At 37.0% G+C, this 18414-nt stretch overlaps 1 protein-coding gene and 1 long non-coding RNA gene across 4 annotated transcripts in view; one reads left to right on the plus strand and one right to left on the minus strand.

The window, feature by feature from the left end:
* Cad99C (cadherin 99C) overlaps window positions 1-18414 on the plus strand; it is a 164883-nt gene that overhangs the window by 126760 nt on the left and 19709 nt on the right. For all 3 annotated transcript variants that reach the window (XM_028179074.2, XM_028179076.2, XM_028179075.2), the window contains 12 exons: window positions 6523-6588; window positions 7470-7648; window positions 9097-9219; window positions 9894-10133; window positions 10744-10893; window positions 11631-11849; window positions 12826-13020; window positions 13721-13855; window positions 14795-14944; window positions 15729-15843; window positions 17297-17499; window positions 18250-18390. In XM_028179074.2, the coding sequence (XP_028034875.2) occupies window positions 6523-6588; window positions 7470-7648; window positions 9097-9219; window positions 9894-10133; window positions 10744-10893; window positions 11631-11849; window positions 12826-13020; window positions 13721-13855; window positions 14795-14944; window positions 15729-15843; window positions 17297-17499; window positions 18250-18390 (1916 nt within the window). The remainder of the gene's footprint in view (window positions 1-6522; window positions 6589-7469; window positions 7649-9096; window positions 9220-9893; window positions 10134-10743; window positions 10894-11630; window positions 11850-12825; window positions 13021-13720; window positions 13856-14794; window positions 14945-15728; window positions 15844-17296; window positions 17500-18249; window positions 18391-18414) is intronic.
* Window positions 1-18414, minus strand: part of LOC149502838 (uncharacterized) — a 118784-nt gene that overhangs the window by 10517 nt on the left and 89853 nt on the right. The gene's annotated exons all lie outside the window — the stretch shown is intronic.

Consider the following 18414-nt stretch of genomic DNA (forward strand, 5'->3'; position numbering starts at 1 on the left):
CACCTTTTGGTGATGCTCAAATGAATTTGTTTAACAACTACACGAACTAAAGATCTATCTTTCCATAGGAAAATTTAAAACCAAAATACGGATTTCTATTTCTCTCGAAATATCGATAGATCGATCTAAAGATAGAACGACCAACATAATTGCACTAAAACCGAAAAGTTTTTTTTTTTAAATCTTATTTAAGAAGATTACTCGCCTAGTGAATATGCCACTCCATTGTGCAACAAAAGAGAGTAACAAAATAATTATATTATAAAAAAAATAAAGGGAACTGTTATCGTCTCTGAAGGTCCACCAAAACTATTTTATAAAGTGACTTAGCCATTTCGGATTCCCGAAAATCGAAAAGTTGAGAGACACGAATAAAATATCTCATAATTATCAAGATAAAGATGCAAACCTAACTGTTGGTACCGTGAATCGTTAACGCCCACGTATCTGTTATTTCAGTACCAGTTTCTCCATACAAGGTTTATCTAACAGATTAATGATTATTTCAAACCGTTATCTAGTTAATTGTCAAAGAAGTAATGATGGCGGCCATTGAAATGATCATGAAGTATTGTATAGTAATAGGTATTAGCCGTATAGTTGTTGTGTTTTTGTTTGGGATTTTAACTATTGTCGAAAAAGCTCTGTTATGACTACTTCGTTTTCAGAATTGAACAATATCACGCTCTGGTCAGTGCATGTTCAATTAAAACCAAATTTTATCCGTTGTTATGTGTTAACAATATGTGTGAAATATAAAACAGAGAATATCGTTTTTTTGTTATCAAGAGTCTCAAGTCAAAAATCTATGATCAGTGTATGTTGTTAGTTATGACATACGACAGTGGGATGTCTCTAGTTAGACATAAGATAAAATGTTTCAAGATTACATTGACTCCTTCGAATTGGTGTGCGGATTCGTGGTAGAGATAGTTAGGACGGTGATATCGCTAAGACTAAGACTTCGCTAAGACTACACTATAGACAAATAATAATAACGACAAACAATATAAATCTTTTCTCAATTTGACCACAGACTTTAAACAATAACAAAAGTTTGATAATAAACGAAGTATATATATGCGTGTGTGCGTGTGCGTGTGCGTGTGTGCGTGTGCGTGCGTGTGTGTGTGCGTGTGTGTGTGTGTGCGTGTGTGTGTGTTTGTGTGTGTGTGTGTGTGTTAAATACGTGGTAGTGTGTGTCATGTTAAAAAACTGAAACTTCACCGTTGCCTGTTTCGTGTGCTGTTTCCATCTCGTCCGGTCCTCAGCTGCTCGAATGGCGGTTGCGACTGGCAACCCAGTTAGACCGGTTACTTGATCACACCAACGGCTAGGTAATCGGCCGCGGGGTCTCTTTCCTTCTACTTTGCCCGTCACAAGCACTTTGTCCAAGTTATCTGACAGTCGGCGGGCAATATGACCGAAGTAGCTGAGGATCCTCTGGTAACAGATTGTTCTCTATAAGTGTGGGAAATTTCATACTCCTCGGTTCGCGCAATTTTCGTAATTTTTTTTTTTGTTTTTATAATTTTTTTATAAATTTTTATAAATGTTTTTGCTTCACGTATACTCAGACCTTGCTTACGTTTTGCTTTTAAACTTACAAGCGTTTGTCAGATGATCGAATTTCGACAATAAACACTAACGCCTCAAGACTTAGATTCATTTTGTACATTACATTATGAGTCTGGTTATTGACATTTTGAAAAAAAAATTAAAAAATAGGTAGTACTAAATTTCGTCAATGCTACTCCAAGCTAAAACACACACAAAATCGGTTTACAACAAGAGGAGCTGTTTCATCTTTGTCCGTATATAAATTATATCTCTAATGCTTTTCTGGATACTATCACTAAGTGCATAATTATCATTATCGTAAAGATAAAGTTTAGACATTTTAACAGTCCTTAGCTCAGTTTTTCTTCACTGTTATATGTACCAGAAATATAGAAGACGATACTAAAGAAAGTACACTCAGATCCAGAATACCAAGTATCTGTTAGCAAAACAACTTTATACCTAGAGTCCTTCTTCAGACGAGGCTTGCGAGGGGTACTTAGCGTTAGTCAGTGGCTTGACTCTACTCTTGGCTTTGCTGAAGTCCACAAGTGACGGTACAAACCCACCATCAGGTTTTTTTTATTGCCTTAGTAGGCAGACGAGCATACGGCCCACTCGATGGTGAGTGGTTACCGTTGCTCATAGACGTCAGCAATTCCAGGGACAGTGTCAAGCCACTGCCTACCGTAGACCGCATGCTACTCGGCCTGCATAGGCAATAAAAGAAAAGTATTTCCTTCGGTTCTTGTGAGACACTGACACAATTAAAATTAATTTTACGATATTATAATCTCTCGTTTTTTTTAATCATTATATTATTTTCGACGTTTTCATTATAGTTTTCTCGGTCACGGAATTAATATGATAATATAATGACAATAAACAACTCGAGATTAAACTCCAAAAGTAATTTCAACCATTTATCTTATAGATTATACAATCGACTACGACTGATACCGGATCTCATGCTAAAGTACTAGGGATCAATAACCACTTCACTAACAAAAATGCATACATTTTATAATTTTTAAAAGCTTAGTTGTTACAAATTTAATTGAAAAATGTAAACTATAAAGTAGATGATTTATCACCCTGCCAAAGAAGTTCACGATAAAAGTTTCGTTATAATCTTTTGGTATTCAGCTAAAGCATTAAAACCGCTTAACATAAGCTCGGTTACATAATTTTATAGCGTATTGCGGCTTTGGATTTAATAATTTAAGAGTAGATACTATATACTAAATATTTTAATATGATTAAAATACGTATTAAATTACACATTAGGGAACAGTTTGTTTACAGTTGCAGTGAGACTTGTGAGCCCGCAGGAATAGGTGCCACTCTGGCTATCTCTGCGGTGAGGTAGTAATGCGTTTTGGTTTGAAGGGTGAAATACGTGATATACACACACTGGGATACATAGCACTGAGACGTGGTCCTTGACTATGGGCCTTATCAGTGTTAGGTAAAGAATGTAATTATATGGCAACACTGCCAGACTGCATGCGCCATTAAAACGAGTCACACAGAGCCCATGTCGTTTTTATTATAAAGTATAGCTACACGCTACAACCCGGCCATCTTATGACTTCATAATCCGAAGGCTTAAGGTCACCCAAAGAGCAACAGAGAGGGCTATGCTCGGAGTTTCCTTGTGAAATCAAATCAGAAATGAAGAGATTCGCAGGGAAACCATGGTAACCAGCATAGCCCACGGGTTTGCGACGTTGAAGTGACAGTAGGCATGGTACATTGCCCTTAAAACTTGACTTGATTTTTTGAATGCTGAAAAAAAAAGCTTTTCTCATTACAGAAATGTAGAAAAACGAAACATAATTGTACTAAATAGTGATCATAACACGTTATTTAAAATGAACCCTTATGTTTATAATATACTTATACTTATGTACTTGTAATTATGTATACATTAAAGGAATAGGAAGCACGTCATAGCAGTTACAATTCAAATACCGTTGTACAATCATTAACAATCTCACGTGCTTACGTAATCGGCAATTATTGGAGGGAAGCCAGACCTAAGTATTGCGTTAATTAGCCGACGGCTCAACGTAGTCCCAGAGAACTCTGCACCTGTCCTTTTCAATATTTATGGCGGTCTGTTAGATTCAAGTTATTCCGTTAGGTAGATAAAGACTATGGAAATTTGACGTGTGACGTCATAATTAGAATCGAAAACCCCTCAGGCGAGATGTACACCCGTATCTTTAGTCGTTTAAACGAGCCTAACTCGACTCGACTCAACCTCCAACGCGCCTTTTGGTATGCTTAGTCGTAAAAATAAACTCCACTCAAACGTCCTTGGAAAATTTTCCTAACCGGAGTGAAGTAGTCGAACTGTCAAGTCAAGGTACGTCGCGACGTACCTTGAATGTTCCTCAAGGCTGGTTTTCTATCAATGTCCAAATAGTAGGTATGTGGACCGCAAATGGAAATATATGATATTGTTGTGCAATGGCCTGGATCTGTGCATGATTCCCGCATATTTTGATAATTTAAGTTTGATAATATTTATTAATAAAGTAAATAGTTCGAGGTTAGACATTTGAAACTCTTTATTTTATTTACTTACATAAGAGACATATTTTGCTTACTACCTGATAAATAAAGTCAATGCGATTATAAGTTTTATTTATTTAATAATAAACTGGTGGTTGTGGAAAAGCACTTCAACAACACGATGCAACCAAAATCACACAAAAGCGGCGAATAAAAATACAAAGCCGGATCCGAAATCTAAAATAATAATAGGTTAGAAAATAAATAATACACTTTCTGATTTACCGCACGCACACATATTTACGAATAACTCAGCAACCAAAACATCAAACAAGTTCATCTAGTGTCAAACAGACAGCGGCAGCTTGATTTTGACATTAAACTTTTTTTTTTTTTTTATTGCCTTTGTAGGCAGACGAGCATACGGCCCACCTGATGGTGAGTGGTCACCGTCGCTCATGGACGTCAGCAATGCCAGGGGCAGAGCATGGACGTCAGCAATGACCATAGACTACAGAACTCTATGGGTTTGATGCTAGCTTGATCAAATTTTCATCATTATTACCTCACTCGAGGACAGTTGAGGAATATTGTAATGGTCGACTAAAAATACCAAACTCGAGTAAGTTTGGAGGGAATTCTCGAGCATCATCGGATGAGTTAAGAGTGGAGGACTATTTCACGAAACGTCTAAAGATACGGGCAGTAGTCTTCAGTGTTATGGGTACCGAAATTACATAACATTGCTATTTTTTTTTCTTTTTCGTGTCTTATGAATAGTGAAATGAGTTATAATATTATTTTGTGTTTATGATTAAATATGTATGAGAATATGTATATAGATGTATGGTATGGTATGATTATGGTGTGGTACAGGTATAGGTATAGGTATATAGATATATGTGCAAATTTTATTATGATATAATTATATGTAAGGCGTTGTATCTCAGAGAATGCCTTAGGCAGTAAGTCCGCTACTGTACTTTTGTGAATAAACCTGAATAAATAAGAGACAAAAGCAATTAAAATTAGATTCCCAATTTTTTAAATTAAATACGTACCTACTTAACAAATATTCACGATTGACTTCCACGGTGAAAGAATAACATCGTGTAATAAAAATTAAACACGCAAAATTATACTTTGCGTAATTACTGATGGTAGGACGTCTTGTGAGTCAACATGGGTAGGTACCACTGCCCTGCCTATCTGCCGTAATGCAGTAATCCGTTTCATTTTAAAGGATGGGCTAGTCGTTGTACTGTTAAAACTGAGACCTTACAAATCATGTCTCGAGGTGGGTGGCGGCATTTACGTGTCTATAGGCTCCGGTTACCACTTAACACTAGGTGGGCCGTGAGTCCACCCTAGCTAAGCTATATATTTTTTTAAATTACTGTTAGACAAACAACTATATTCCTAGTGTCCTTCTTCAAACGAGGCTTGCGGAGAGTTCTTAGCGGTAGGCAGCGGCTTGGCTCTGCTCCTGGTATTGCTAATGTTTACGAGCGACCATAAACACACACTATTAGGTGGGCTGTAAGTTCGTGTGCCTACAGGGGCTATAAACAAAATGTAAAGTTTATTATTTAATAGAGTCGTGATGTGCAATCATAAAATCGAATTACTAAATTGTCTGTTTGTATTGTTGAACAGTGCAATTCGGAATTAGTATAATTGCAATGAGTATCTCCGCAATCTGGACGTCCTGCTAACTGGCGTTTAATTGCGAATACTCGTAAATACTTCCGTGTTATGACTACGAACTAATTTGTCTAAATGTTCGTGTAAACGACCTTTGGTTTTTAGATTACAAATTATTTTATTAGGGCAAAATCTAGTGGATTTAACTTTAACACCAAAAATCTTTATTAATAAAAGAAACGGTAACCACTTAACATCAGGTGGGCCGTTTGTTCGACTGCCTAAAAAGGCAATAAAAAAAACCTCATCAGGAAAGCCGAATACTGCCATTGATATTCATCTTCTGTTAAAATAAATTTAGTGTGCCAGTGTGAACTAACTAAAATAAACCGATCTTCCTACATTCTATATTATATTATAGAACTTTCATATCAAATCTTATTTCGGTTGGAAATTTTAAATGGTAATATGTATTTTGTTTTCGGCCAGATAGTATTCAAAGGAGAAACAAATTTGTTTCTTTATTAAACACATTTTCTATGGCTGTATTACCCTGGATTCCATACAATAATGCAAATTTTATCTAAACCGCAATACGCTACTTTAAAACTGACGCAAATGCCTTATAAATATGAAAGGACATTAGTAAATTAAGACTAAGGAATAATAAAATAAACATATTGATATATAATAATGCTATACTATTTTATATAAAATACCTACATAGGAAAAATATTCTTTGCCTAAGAGATTGTTAGTTGATTGACGTGTTATTAACGTAAGAATTTTTGTTCCAAGGTCCATGCGAAGTGGAAACGGGTCAATCGAGTATTATAGTCGATATCGAAGAAAGCAGAGGAGATCGTAAGTTAAAGGCATAATAATATAAAACTCTCCTGTTGTTTTTACTGCATACGCTATACGCAAGAAGCAGCAAGCTGAAGTGGCAGTGGGCTGGCATTATATGCCGTAGGACTGACGATCGCTGGAGCAGACGGGTTCTCGAGTGGAGACCGCGCAGCGGAAGACGTCACGTGGGAAGCCCCCTGGCTAGGTGGTGCAATGACCTCGGAACGGTGGCTGGTAAGAAGTGGATGAGGAGAGCCGTAGACCGGGCTCAGTGGTGTGGATTGGGAGAGACCTATGTCCACCAGTGGACGACTGTGGGCTGTTGATGATGATGATGATGATGATGATACTATACGCAAACATATGCAATCTAGCTCATATTACCTGGGTTCGAGGATTATCAAAGCTATCATGAAGGAAATACCATCAGTAATTTTTCTTAGGTTTAAATGATAACCATAAAAATATCTATAATCGCTCCACACTTCAAACAGGAGCACAATGTCCACGATTGACTTCCACTGTGAAGGACTAACATCGTGAATTAAAAATTAAATCGTGTAATTAAAAAATTAAATTAAGTTAAATATTATCAATCCCTATCTTTCATAGTGGTTGAAGTCTCAAGATATTACTGTAAACGCAGTCTTCAAATTGAAACGAATAATAATGGGTAAATACCCGTACGGTGACTGGGTTTGTGATGTTTAGATTTTTGGTGTATAACAATACACATCCTTATTCCAATACACCTTAAAGGAAGAAGTGGTTTTGGGTTCCAAGTGCTTGCTCCGAGGCCCATCCGCATCTCTGTAACGGGACGCGAGGTCCCCACGTATTTAAAGTCACGTATTTAAAGTAAGACTCGGCTAATGAAATCACAATTCCCATTTCAGAAGTTAACCAAAGCACGGTGCCAGCTATCTTGCCAGTAGTGGGGGAGCCCGATGTGGATGTAGTATTATCGACAGTGTTCCCTAAGGGGCCAACGCTGTTTCAGCTCGATGGAAAACGCTTACAACTGCTCCAGCCCCTCGATAGAGACGCGGACAACCTCTCACATATGGTCTTTCAGGTAAAGATAAGCCTAAATAAATCAACTGTTTTAAATGATGAAACACATTACAAAAATACTGGTGGTAAGACCTTTTGTGAGTCCGCACGGGTAGGTACCACCGCCCTGCCTATTTCTGCCGTGAAGCAGATTACTTGCTTGCCAACCGAAACGCTAATGCGTTTCGGTTGGAAGGGTGGGGCAGCCTTTGTAAATATACCGAAACCGTCGAACTTACATCTCAAGGTGGGTGGCGCATTTACGTTGTAGATATCTAGGGGCTCCAGTAACCACTTAACACCAGGTGGGCTGTGAGCTCGTCCACCCATCTAAGGAACAACAGTTTTTTTTTTTTAATTAATTTCTAATCAATATAAACCGATTTCAACGAAGTATAAATCAGTGTATTATCAATGTAGTGGAATTTAGTGAAATATTCAATAATAAGGAAAACTCAAAAACTAGTGGTCCGCTCTTGATAATAGAGTAGCAACAGAGCAAAAAAAATAACCTACTCCTTTTCAAGTCGGTTAAAAACAGCGCTTAACCTCCTTATATAGCTGCTTATTTTCCGACTGTAAACTATCATATAAAATTAAATAAATAAAATTAATTAACAGCTCGTAGCCACTTATAGCAGTGGCGCATCATTAATATCTGCAGTTGTGTGTACGCAGTAACAATCCTATCTTGTGAAATTGCCGATAATTAACTGTATTTTATGGTTTCAATAATTATTTTAAATACGTAGTAATTGATAATGAAAAGAAAACTTCTTTTACGGTTACTAATTAAAGTAAACTATAGGTGCCTACAGCTTTATCGCATTTTTAAGAAATATTTATAAGTTACTTTTTATACGCAAAATTACATTTCAAATGTCCAGTATTATAACAAGGCAATTTAGGAAGTTGATGATTTTGTTATGATTTTGTTATTATGACATGTAGTTTTAAATATGAAAAGAATATAATATATGGATAGGCAGAAATGCTTAGTAGGTATGTTTATTACAAAAACATTCTAATGTATCTAAAATTGGATTGTGTATTGCTAACAAATTTAAATATTATAATTGTAATATTGCAAAACTAAATAGTGAAAGTTATAGGCCAGAATCTAAAGCTTTTAGAAATTTGTCATCGCGTAATATAAATAATAGCTAAAATAAACAAAAACATGTCACAAATTGAGACATGACCGCCGGTGGGTGGCTAGAGCTTTCGATCTGTGATCTTACCACACTAATTTATTGCATTCACTTTGAGCTCCATTCAAAGATTTCAAACCATAGGATTCTAATCTGAAAATTCAGTGCGTTAAGGTACATAATCGCTTGCTTTTAAATCATTTCCAAATATGAACTTATTATCAAGAAGCCTGAAGCCATAACATCGATCTGCATAATATAATTAATCGTCGTCAGTGACTAATGTTGTCGATAATTAATGAACTGGTTTGGTTTCCAGTTGGTGTGCCAAGTGAAAGCTACGAAGAAGCGTCGGACCATACCTGTGATAGTGAGAGTGTCGGATATCAATGACAATGCGCCCGTGTTTCAGGGGACACCGTATGAAACTAGCGTCTCTGAGGTACGGTGCGATTCTGATATTTCGAAACTTATATTTAACATAGTTAGATTGGATTTTGAATAAATAGAAAAATCTTGTGCTAATATTTATTTTTAAAAAATATCTAGAATAAACGGAATAACAATGACTTACAAAAATACTAATTTTTAAAGTGTTTACGTTAATTTTAGGCACCTATGATCCTTCTAAAGGCACCTGTCTTGACAACACCACCGTAATCAAACAAACAGATAATCAATTAGTCGTTAGTATTAATATTATTATGGTTCTGTTGTCAAAGACTATCTATCATACTTCTATAATCACAAATTTTGCCAAGACTACACTATAGACAAATAATATTAAAGATAAACAATATGAACCTATTCTCCAATTTGACCACATACTTTAAGCAATAACAAAAGTTTCACAATAAACAAAGACTACATGTGTGTGTCAAATACATGTACAAATACATTACACAAATACGTGTGTAATGTTTTTTTTTATTGTTTTATGCATAAATTTTTTTATGCATAATAAAAAAAAAATGAACATTCTGCACTCCTTCTCTATATTCTCTATAAGTGTGGGAAATTTAATACTCCTGCATCCGGGCAATTTTTCGTAAAAAGCGGTACAAAGTTTTTGCTTCACGTATTAATATATAGATTATGTTTTTCACTTAAATATAGTTGGCTCCGATTGGCACGACGATATTCGAAGGGATTCGAGCAGTTGACATCGACGCTGGAGTTAATGGCTTGTCAGAATACTTCATAATACAGGGAGATAACCAGACATTGGATTCAATGAACGCCGCTGACGGGTACAGCCATTTCGCCATTCCGATACCTCATGTTGGACACGTCACAGTTAACAAGAGTTTGGATTACGAACGAACACAGAAGTATCTAGTCACTATTGTTGCTTCTGTAAGTATTATAGGAATGAGGGATTTAAATATTGAATATTTATTGGTGGTAGGACGTCTTGTGAGTCAGCACGAGTAGGTGCTACCACTCTGCCTGTTTCTGCCGTGATGCAGTAATGCGTTTCGGTTTGAAGGGTGGGGCAGTCGTTGTACTGTAAAAACTGAGACCTTAGAGCTCATAAAGTGGGTGAGTGGCTGCATTTGCGTTGTAGATGTTTATGGGCTCCGGTAATCATTTATCACCAGGTGGACCGTGAGCTCGTCCACATATCTAAGCAACAAAAGAAGGATTAAAGAAAGAACCAGACTATGGTACATTCCTTTTCGTCATATGGGAAATAAAATCGCAAAGCCCGTAGTTAACACCACACCAATGCTGTTACTATTATAACTTTAAGTCGATTAAGTTGGCCTTTCTAAACAGCTTTTCATTTAAGACATCGAGCTTTTTTCAATGTTACTTGTGCCCACCAGATTCCCACCAGATATCTCGAGCTCAGTGGATTCTATAAACACCATTTGTGGTACATAAGCGGATCACCAATCTTTGCAAGAAATTACATATTCTCATTATAGAATTTGATAACGAATTTCTCCTCAATCTTATTAAGGATCGTGCCCGTGATAACAAAAGACGGTTGTCAAGTACAACGACGCTAACAGTGAACGTTCAAGATGATGATGATCAAGATCCTTCATTCATATACAAAGGCTGCACCCTACACGAAGGAGCTTGTTTCAACCCCGAATATGCCAGCTACGTAAGAGCCATTATTTATTTTTGTTCTCTACAAAGACTTATTGTTGCTGCTAATTTATCAGAACCCATGTTTGTGTCATTTCATATTATGGACGGGCAATGAACGACTTGGGATAAAAGTTTGAATATTTTTAAAGATCTCTCTAAGCGTCGCTGAAACTGCTACAAATAGAATATTTATTTTTATTGTTTGTTCATATTCTAATATTTATGTAATAGTAATTCTTCGCTGTAACTCATAGAGAATAGTTGAGCCGTGGCCACAATCAAAATCTTGCTTACCGTTAGAATAATTTTTCTGAAAGTCGCTCGCGAGGATATGGAGAGTTTCAAAATAACAAGGTCGACCAATTCGATTAGGGGCGGATTTTCAATTTTCGTTCAGAGTCAGTTAATGAATTGGTATTCTGGAACTCGTATGGGTTTCACAAGAAAGGAATAGAATGATCTAGCTGGGGCCCTTTAATCATTAAGCTGTTCTGCTATTAATTAAGAAGAGATTGTGTCATTCAAGCCATACTATTCATTACATCTGCAATAGGTGTTCCCTCATGTCACATAATATATCACTAACAGTGTGTATGCAATTGAAACTTCGATTTCAAATCCCAACGAAAATGGCGATATTGATGTTATAGTATATAGACTAATAAGCGTTGAATGACAAGTGCGCTATGGACTTTTCTGGTTAATTCTGGCAAAAAAATTAACCTAACTTTTTGTATATCCCTATACCAGGTGAACAGCGGTATGCTAGCAGGAATACTCTCATTAGAACCGGAAAAGATTCAAGCTGTCGACATGGATACATTGAACGCGAGGATACGTTACAGCATCGAGAGCGGAGAACCAGAGTCCTGGCCGGATTATTTCACTATCGACACAAACACCGGCGCTGTAAGGCAACTGGTGCCGGTCGATACAAGTATTGCGAAAAAGTTTCAATTGGTCATTAAGGTGAGATATTGATTGGTTTCACGATTTTCAAACAGATAAAGCTTTAGGAGTTCGATGAATTGTCACGCTGGAGCTCAAATTCTGATTCGGGCACTGTTGTTTTTTGAGAAGACGCAAGTATAAATCAGTTAGCGTGGGTAGCGCGTTTACGTTGTAGGTGGGTGGCGCATTTACGTTATAGGTGGGCGGCGCATGTACGTTGTAGATATCTTTGGGCTCCAGTAACCACTTAACACCGGCGGGGTGTGCGCTCGTCCACCCATCTAAGGAATAAAAAAAAAAGTTGACATTTTTTCGATATATTTAAGGATATCGATAAAGTGAAGATATACCATCGAGCAAGCGATATTGGTCGGTGGACCCACAATCTGAGTGTTGTATATGCATATGCATATTTATCTCGAAAGCCTTGTTGACACGTTTCAAGTTTTGTCAAATACCTTGTGTTCTACGATACTACCGCAACAATAAGTTGTTGGTTTTGTTAACCACATGATCCACGTGATGAGTAAAATTACATGTAAAATACCTCTATCAACTAATCAACTAACTCAGTACAACAGACATTACCCATATTTTTGTAAATTAATTGCCTGTGGTCCCCCGTTACCTTCTTGGTGCTAAGTGGTTACCGGAGCCAATAGCTATTAACAACATCATTGGCACTATCCACCTTGAGACATGAGTTCTACGTCTCAGTTTTATAGTACAACGGCAACCCTACCGTTCAAACCGAAACGCATTATTGCTACACGACATAGATAGACAAGATGATGACACCCGGAAATCTGGTGACCACAAAGACTTAAGAAAATTTCAATCCTTTTTTTTTTCCTACCTTGGCTGAGGGCCTTGAGAGGCTATTTCAGCGTAACCTTAACTAGTAGGTGAGCTCGCGGGGCTCAAATCTGACGACGTTGCTAACACGAACCCTAGAAATTTCAAGCAAAAATCAACCGACGTTATTGTATTTTAGGCCGAAGAAGTATCAGAAGCGAAACGTTATACCACAGCCAAGTTGACCATCACAGTGCGGCCGGTAGACGCTAGTCCACCAGTCGTGAAAGCTTCTTCAGATTTAGGGGAAGTCGAGGAAAACTCACCGAAAGGAACTAAAGTCTTGGACTTAAACGGGCAGCCGATTGAGTTAACTGTTTCCGATCCTGATCTGGTGAGTGTAATACATAGATTCGAAATAATCATTCGTACGTGCCTACTCCTCGTCCTCGCGTCATTTTCCTCATTACTGAGGGTCGTGACTCTCCCACTGCATCAGTTTCTCCCGTACGATTTCCCTCCATCTGCTGCGATCCTTAGCTTCATGAAGGGCATTGTGGAAGTCGATGTTTAGAGAAGATCGTATTCGGTCCGAGCATCTCGTGGGACTGCGTCGTCTGGGACGTTTGCCATCTACCTTTCCTGTCAAAATCAGCTGTTCTAGATCGTGACCCTCGTTACGACCAATATGTTTGAAGAATTCCAGCACCCTACGAAGGCATATAGTGCCTATTATGGAAATATAATGGTCAGACTTGCAGAGTGACCTTTTGATATTTAGTGCTGACCCCTGTTAGATGTTAGCATTAGAAACTTTAAGACAATATTAACGACAGGCAAAAGACTATTTGGTTTGAGCGACATTTTGGCAACTTTACAGGAGAGCCATTTAAAGTTACAATTTGGGAAAAATATCATACCAAATAAAATTAATTGAAGTTCAATTAAAAACATCGGACTGTTGATGCTAATACCAAATAAAACGAGCCTTTAATTACAAAAGATAAATTTCGTGTATTAAGTGAAATGTCTTTCCCTTCACTCCTCGATGTAGTCTTAGAAGCGCCGATTGTGAACGAATATAATTTTAACAGGGACCAGGAGATCCAATTCCGAACTACACGTTTGAACTGACAACTAATTTCTTCGACATCAAGGACGGATATTTGGTTGTTAGTGACGAGACACTTGACAGAGATCCACCGAACCCAGGGAAATATAGAATTCAGGTATCTATCGACTTTTCGTCAGCACAAACCTATTTAAAATGTCATACCGGGTGCTTGGGAGTCTGGCAATACCTATAAAATTAATTGATAAATTGTACTGTATACAAATATATTTATTGCCTTTGTAGGCAGACGAGCCTATGGCCCACCTGATAGTGAGTGGTTACCATCGCCCATGGACTTCAGCAATGCCAAGGGCAGAGCCAAGCCGCTACCTACAGTAGAATACAAAAGGTCTCACTAAATCTCTACTGGAGATTGTGATCTAATGAACTATGAACCAAAATAAGGCTTATTAAGATTCAGTAACTCGCTTGTTAAATGGCTAATAGTCCACCAGTATTACACATTCAAACCCTATTCTTCAAGTTATTGTATTATTTGTACATATACAAAAATAAAAAAGAAATGTCATTGTATAATTACCGGACAAGACTGACATATCCTTATTATTATTTTACTCTTCATTATGAAATGTGTATGATTTTCTTTTTATTTTATTTTTTCTCCAAATTAATTAACTGATTGACATAATGATAGCTAATATTGACATAGAGTGGTTACTACTGTATTGATATAATTATGTGTTTCTAATTCATTTCCTTTGTATATTTAATTAATTGAATTAGTATATTGTTCATTTTCTATTTGTATTGTTGAACTGTTTGTGTGCTGACTATTGTATTATTATTATTTTATGGATTTTTTCTGAAATAAATGTTTTATTATTATTATTATTGAATTCGCGCCAAAAGACACTGAATCTTATTTTTAGTAATGTGGCCATACTAATTAATTACTGTAATTTCTTTATGTTACGTATCTGTAGATAAATTGAACCTATTGGAATATTTTCGTTTTTTTTTTTTATTATTAGTGAAACTACTTATAAAATATAAAAATACTGATTTTCTGATGCTTGAATTTTTTTTCACTCAGGTCGTAGCCCGCGAAGCGAACGGTGGAGCCGCCTCAGCTCCATATACCATCACCGTACAGTTGCTAGACCAGAACGATAACGCACCAACCATACCTAAAACCCAACCAATAATTGTACCGGCCACTTTAGAACCCACTGCAGTGCATAAGGTGAGATTTTTTGTGTGAAAAAAAGATGGCGTATGTAACCACAAGTGACGTGGCCTCAAATATAAAAATGGCGCCCGAAATATTGCTCTAATAATTTTTCAATCAATTAATGTGGTTATAGAATCAAATTATTTACACAATTAGGTGTTTATTCTATACAATTTATATCAATTATGGAGGGTAGAGGTAAGGAGAACCATCTCAAATGGGAGAAGCTTGAAAAAGTGTCCCACTTTCAGCCTTAAATAACAGTTCAAAAATCCTCCAGAATGGCTCTAGCACAGGCACAGGGTATGATATGAATTGAGCAGTTGTTAACTGATTGAAGTATGCTGAGTTAGGAAATTTAATATATTTAATGACTAGAGTAGCTAGTGACAGTGTAATATACAAGACCTCACATGTTTACGTAGTCCAAACTAATTTCGTCAATATAACCTAAAATTATTGCTGTGGTAAAACGTGAAGACATGGATTGTATTTTCTTATCAGCTTTAAATAAAATATTTTTTGTGATTTTGTATTGCTTACAGTTCTTACGTCTTTTTTTATTACTCTATCTTAATCTAATAACTATCAGCGCTTTTTTTTTTAAATTTACCCTTTTGCTACTGTAGCGCCACCCTTATTTAGCAGATTTTAACGGACACATTTTCAAACACAGAGACGGTTATACTTACCTCTACCCTCCATAATATCAATGAATAAATTAGAAAAAATAGGACAAGGAATTTTAGTAATCTTTTCTTTTATTTATTCATAGTAACATTATGTTTTTTTACAGGTCGAAGCTGTTGACATCGACGAGGGTGAGAACGCACGTGTGACATATAATTTATATCACGTGTCTAATAACGGTGGCAACAAATTCACTATAGACCCTAACACGGGAGTTATATGTAAGCACTTATCACTGTCTAAATTACACTTGTAACACTTTTCTCAATCGCACGAACGACGAATTGAATTTCGTCACTGATATTAAGTACGGTCCGAAATCTTTTTCTCTTCTTTTTAATCTTTTTCAATTGGATAGGTAATAGAAATAACGTTTGCTGCCGGATACTGCTGTTGAAAGATAATTGGAAGTTGCTTTACATTGCCTAATAGTGGTTAGAAGCTAGCATTGAGCCTATAGACATAGGCAGAGGCGATTTTGTCTACGGTGCTGAATGTGGCCTCAATGGCGTTAGGGGGCGCCGGCGTCGGCACTTTCAATTAGCCTGATACATTTGTACTGACATATTTGTATTTCAGTTTGACCGCGCGCTTACTAGAGGGCGCTGAGGTAATGAGAGACAGAGAGAGATTGAGAGAGTAAGATAGTGTGGGAGTGAGAGAGAGAGAGAGAGAGAGAGGGAGAGATTGAGAGAGTGTGGGAGTGAGAAAGACAGTATTCTTTATGTTACACAAAATTAATAAACAATGCGAACATTACAATTTACAAAAAAAAAAACAAAATACAAAAAAATATTGCACAATTTTTTTTTTTACACGGACTCTAAATGGTCTATAGACGCTTTTGTCTATAGGTATGCGATTTTAGATCGAATTTTAGAAAATTTCAATAGGTTTTTACCGCACAGATACAATATTTTCTGCATTCTACAGTTGCAAACTATTATTTTTGGTAAAAAGTACTTACAGGCATTTCTTTCTTTCTGAGCACAAATATTTTAGTGCATTGCTGCAATGTAATTAAAATTTGATTCTCCTTTAAAGTACTCATGGTAATGGAAGTCTTATCCATCCTGTTTGGTTTTGCTTGAACGCTCTTCTTTTCATATTTATTTAACTATCGAATTATATCTTTCTTGTGTGAATTGTGTTGCATGAATACTTTTGGTTAAATAATTTCACAAACTCATGAGCCCACGACTTCGCCTTATCACCAGTAAATTCCAATACTAAGCAATAAATTACCGTAGTTCATTCACTATATAAGGAGTCAATTTTTTAAAACCGTAAATCTGGAGTGTTTGCTTCACGGACACTTAAAATTGTTTTATAATAATACCTGATGGTGAGTGGTCGCCGTCGTCCATAGACTTCAGCAATGCCAGGGGCACAGCTAAGCTGCTGCCTACCGTTAAGTACTCTCTACAAGCCTCGTTTGAAGAAGGACATATCATAGCGCTCGTGGAAACACCGTGCGAGGGAGCTCATTCCAAAACCGGATGGTTCGTGGCAAAAGAGATCTCTGGAAACGCACTGTGGATGAACGCAGTGGCTCCAGGTAGTATGGATGAGCTCTACTCCGATGGCGGGCGATGCGATAGTAAAAACGAGATGATGGCATCATCTCAATTCCTCAGAGCACTCTTCAAATGACAAAACTCGTTCATATTCCAGCAAGCACGGGGCGTCTCCAAGCCGGCGAACAATACAGCGTTACAGTTCGAGCCACCGACGCTAAGGGCCTCAGTTCGCAGGGCATTGTGGAGTTATCCGTGGCCCCCGGCCCTAACACGAGCCCGCCGCAGTTCTCGTCCAGAGACTACTACGCGCCCGTCTCAGAGGGCGCCGCCATCAACTCGACCGTTACTACAGTCACTGTGAGTGTTCGTGATTATTTGAACCCTTATGAAAAGGAAAGATCTCGCAACTGTGTGTCGTGAAGCAATCGCTTCGCAAAGCACCTGGTGTGAAGTGGTCACTGTAGCCCATAGACATCTACAACGTAAATGCGCCACCCACCTTGAGATATAAGTTCTAAAGTCTCAAGTATAGTTACAACGGCTGCCCCACCCTTCAAACTGAAACGCATTACTGCTTCACGGCAGAAATAGGCATGGTTGTGGTACCTACCCGTGTGGACTCATAAGAGGTCCTACCACCAGTAACCAGTTTCACAATAACAAAAAAAAGATGTGTGGTGTCGTGGGATACTGGATAGGAACGAAGTTCCTTATTATAAAAATATTAATTTTAAGTTCTATTCGAGGTATAAAGAAAATAATTATTCGGGTATACATTTTTTATTTTGATTTTTTATTGATAAAAAAAAAACTACTTTACAAAGTTATCAACTTTATTTTATTCACAATGATTTATTTAAAATATATAGTAATAATTAATATACAAAGAAACATCTATTTATATGAATAATAATAATAACCGTTATCACGTAGACTATACATTAGACACTGTATAGCCATCATACTAAGAATATACATAAATAATCAAAATCTTACGTTACGGACGTTTTTTCCCGGTTAGGTTACCACTCCGCATCGTCCCATAAGGAACTTCGAAATTTAATTTTTACACAAATATCATAGCTGTTTTTTTCTATTAATTTTCAGGCAAAAGATCCCGAGAACGAGCCTGTAACATACAGCATATTATCTGGAAACGATCTGCGACAGTTCGCAATCGGCTCTAATACTGGCGTCATAACGGTCATTAGGAGTCTCGATCGAGAAGTTTTGACGAGATATCAATTGGTATGCACATTTTTAATTAAAATT

The sequence above is a fragment of the Bombyx mandarina genome, chromosome 06 (genome assembly GCF_030267445.1).
Source record: "Bombyx mandarina strain Sakado chromosome 06, ASM3026744v2".
Lineage (NCBI taxonomy): Eukaryota > Metazoa > Arthropoda > Insecta > Lepidoptera > Bombycidae > Bombyx > Bombyx mandarina.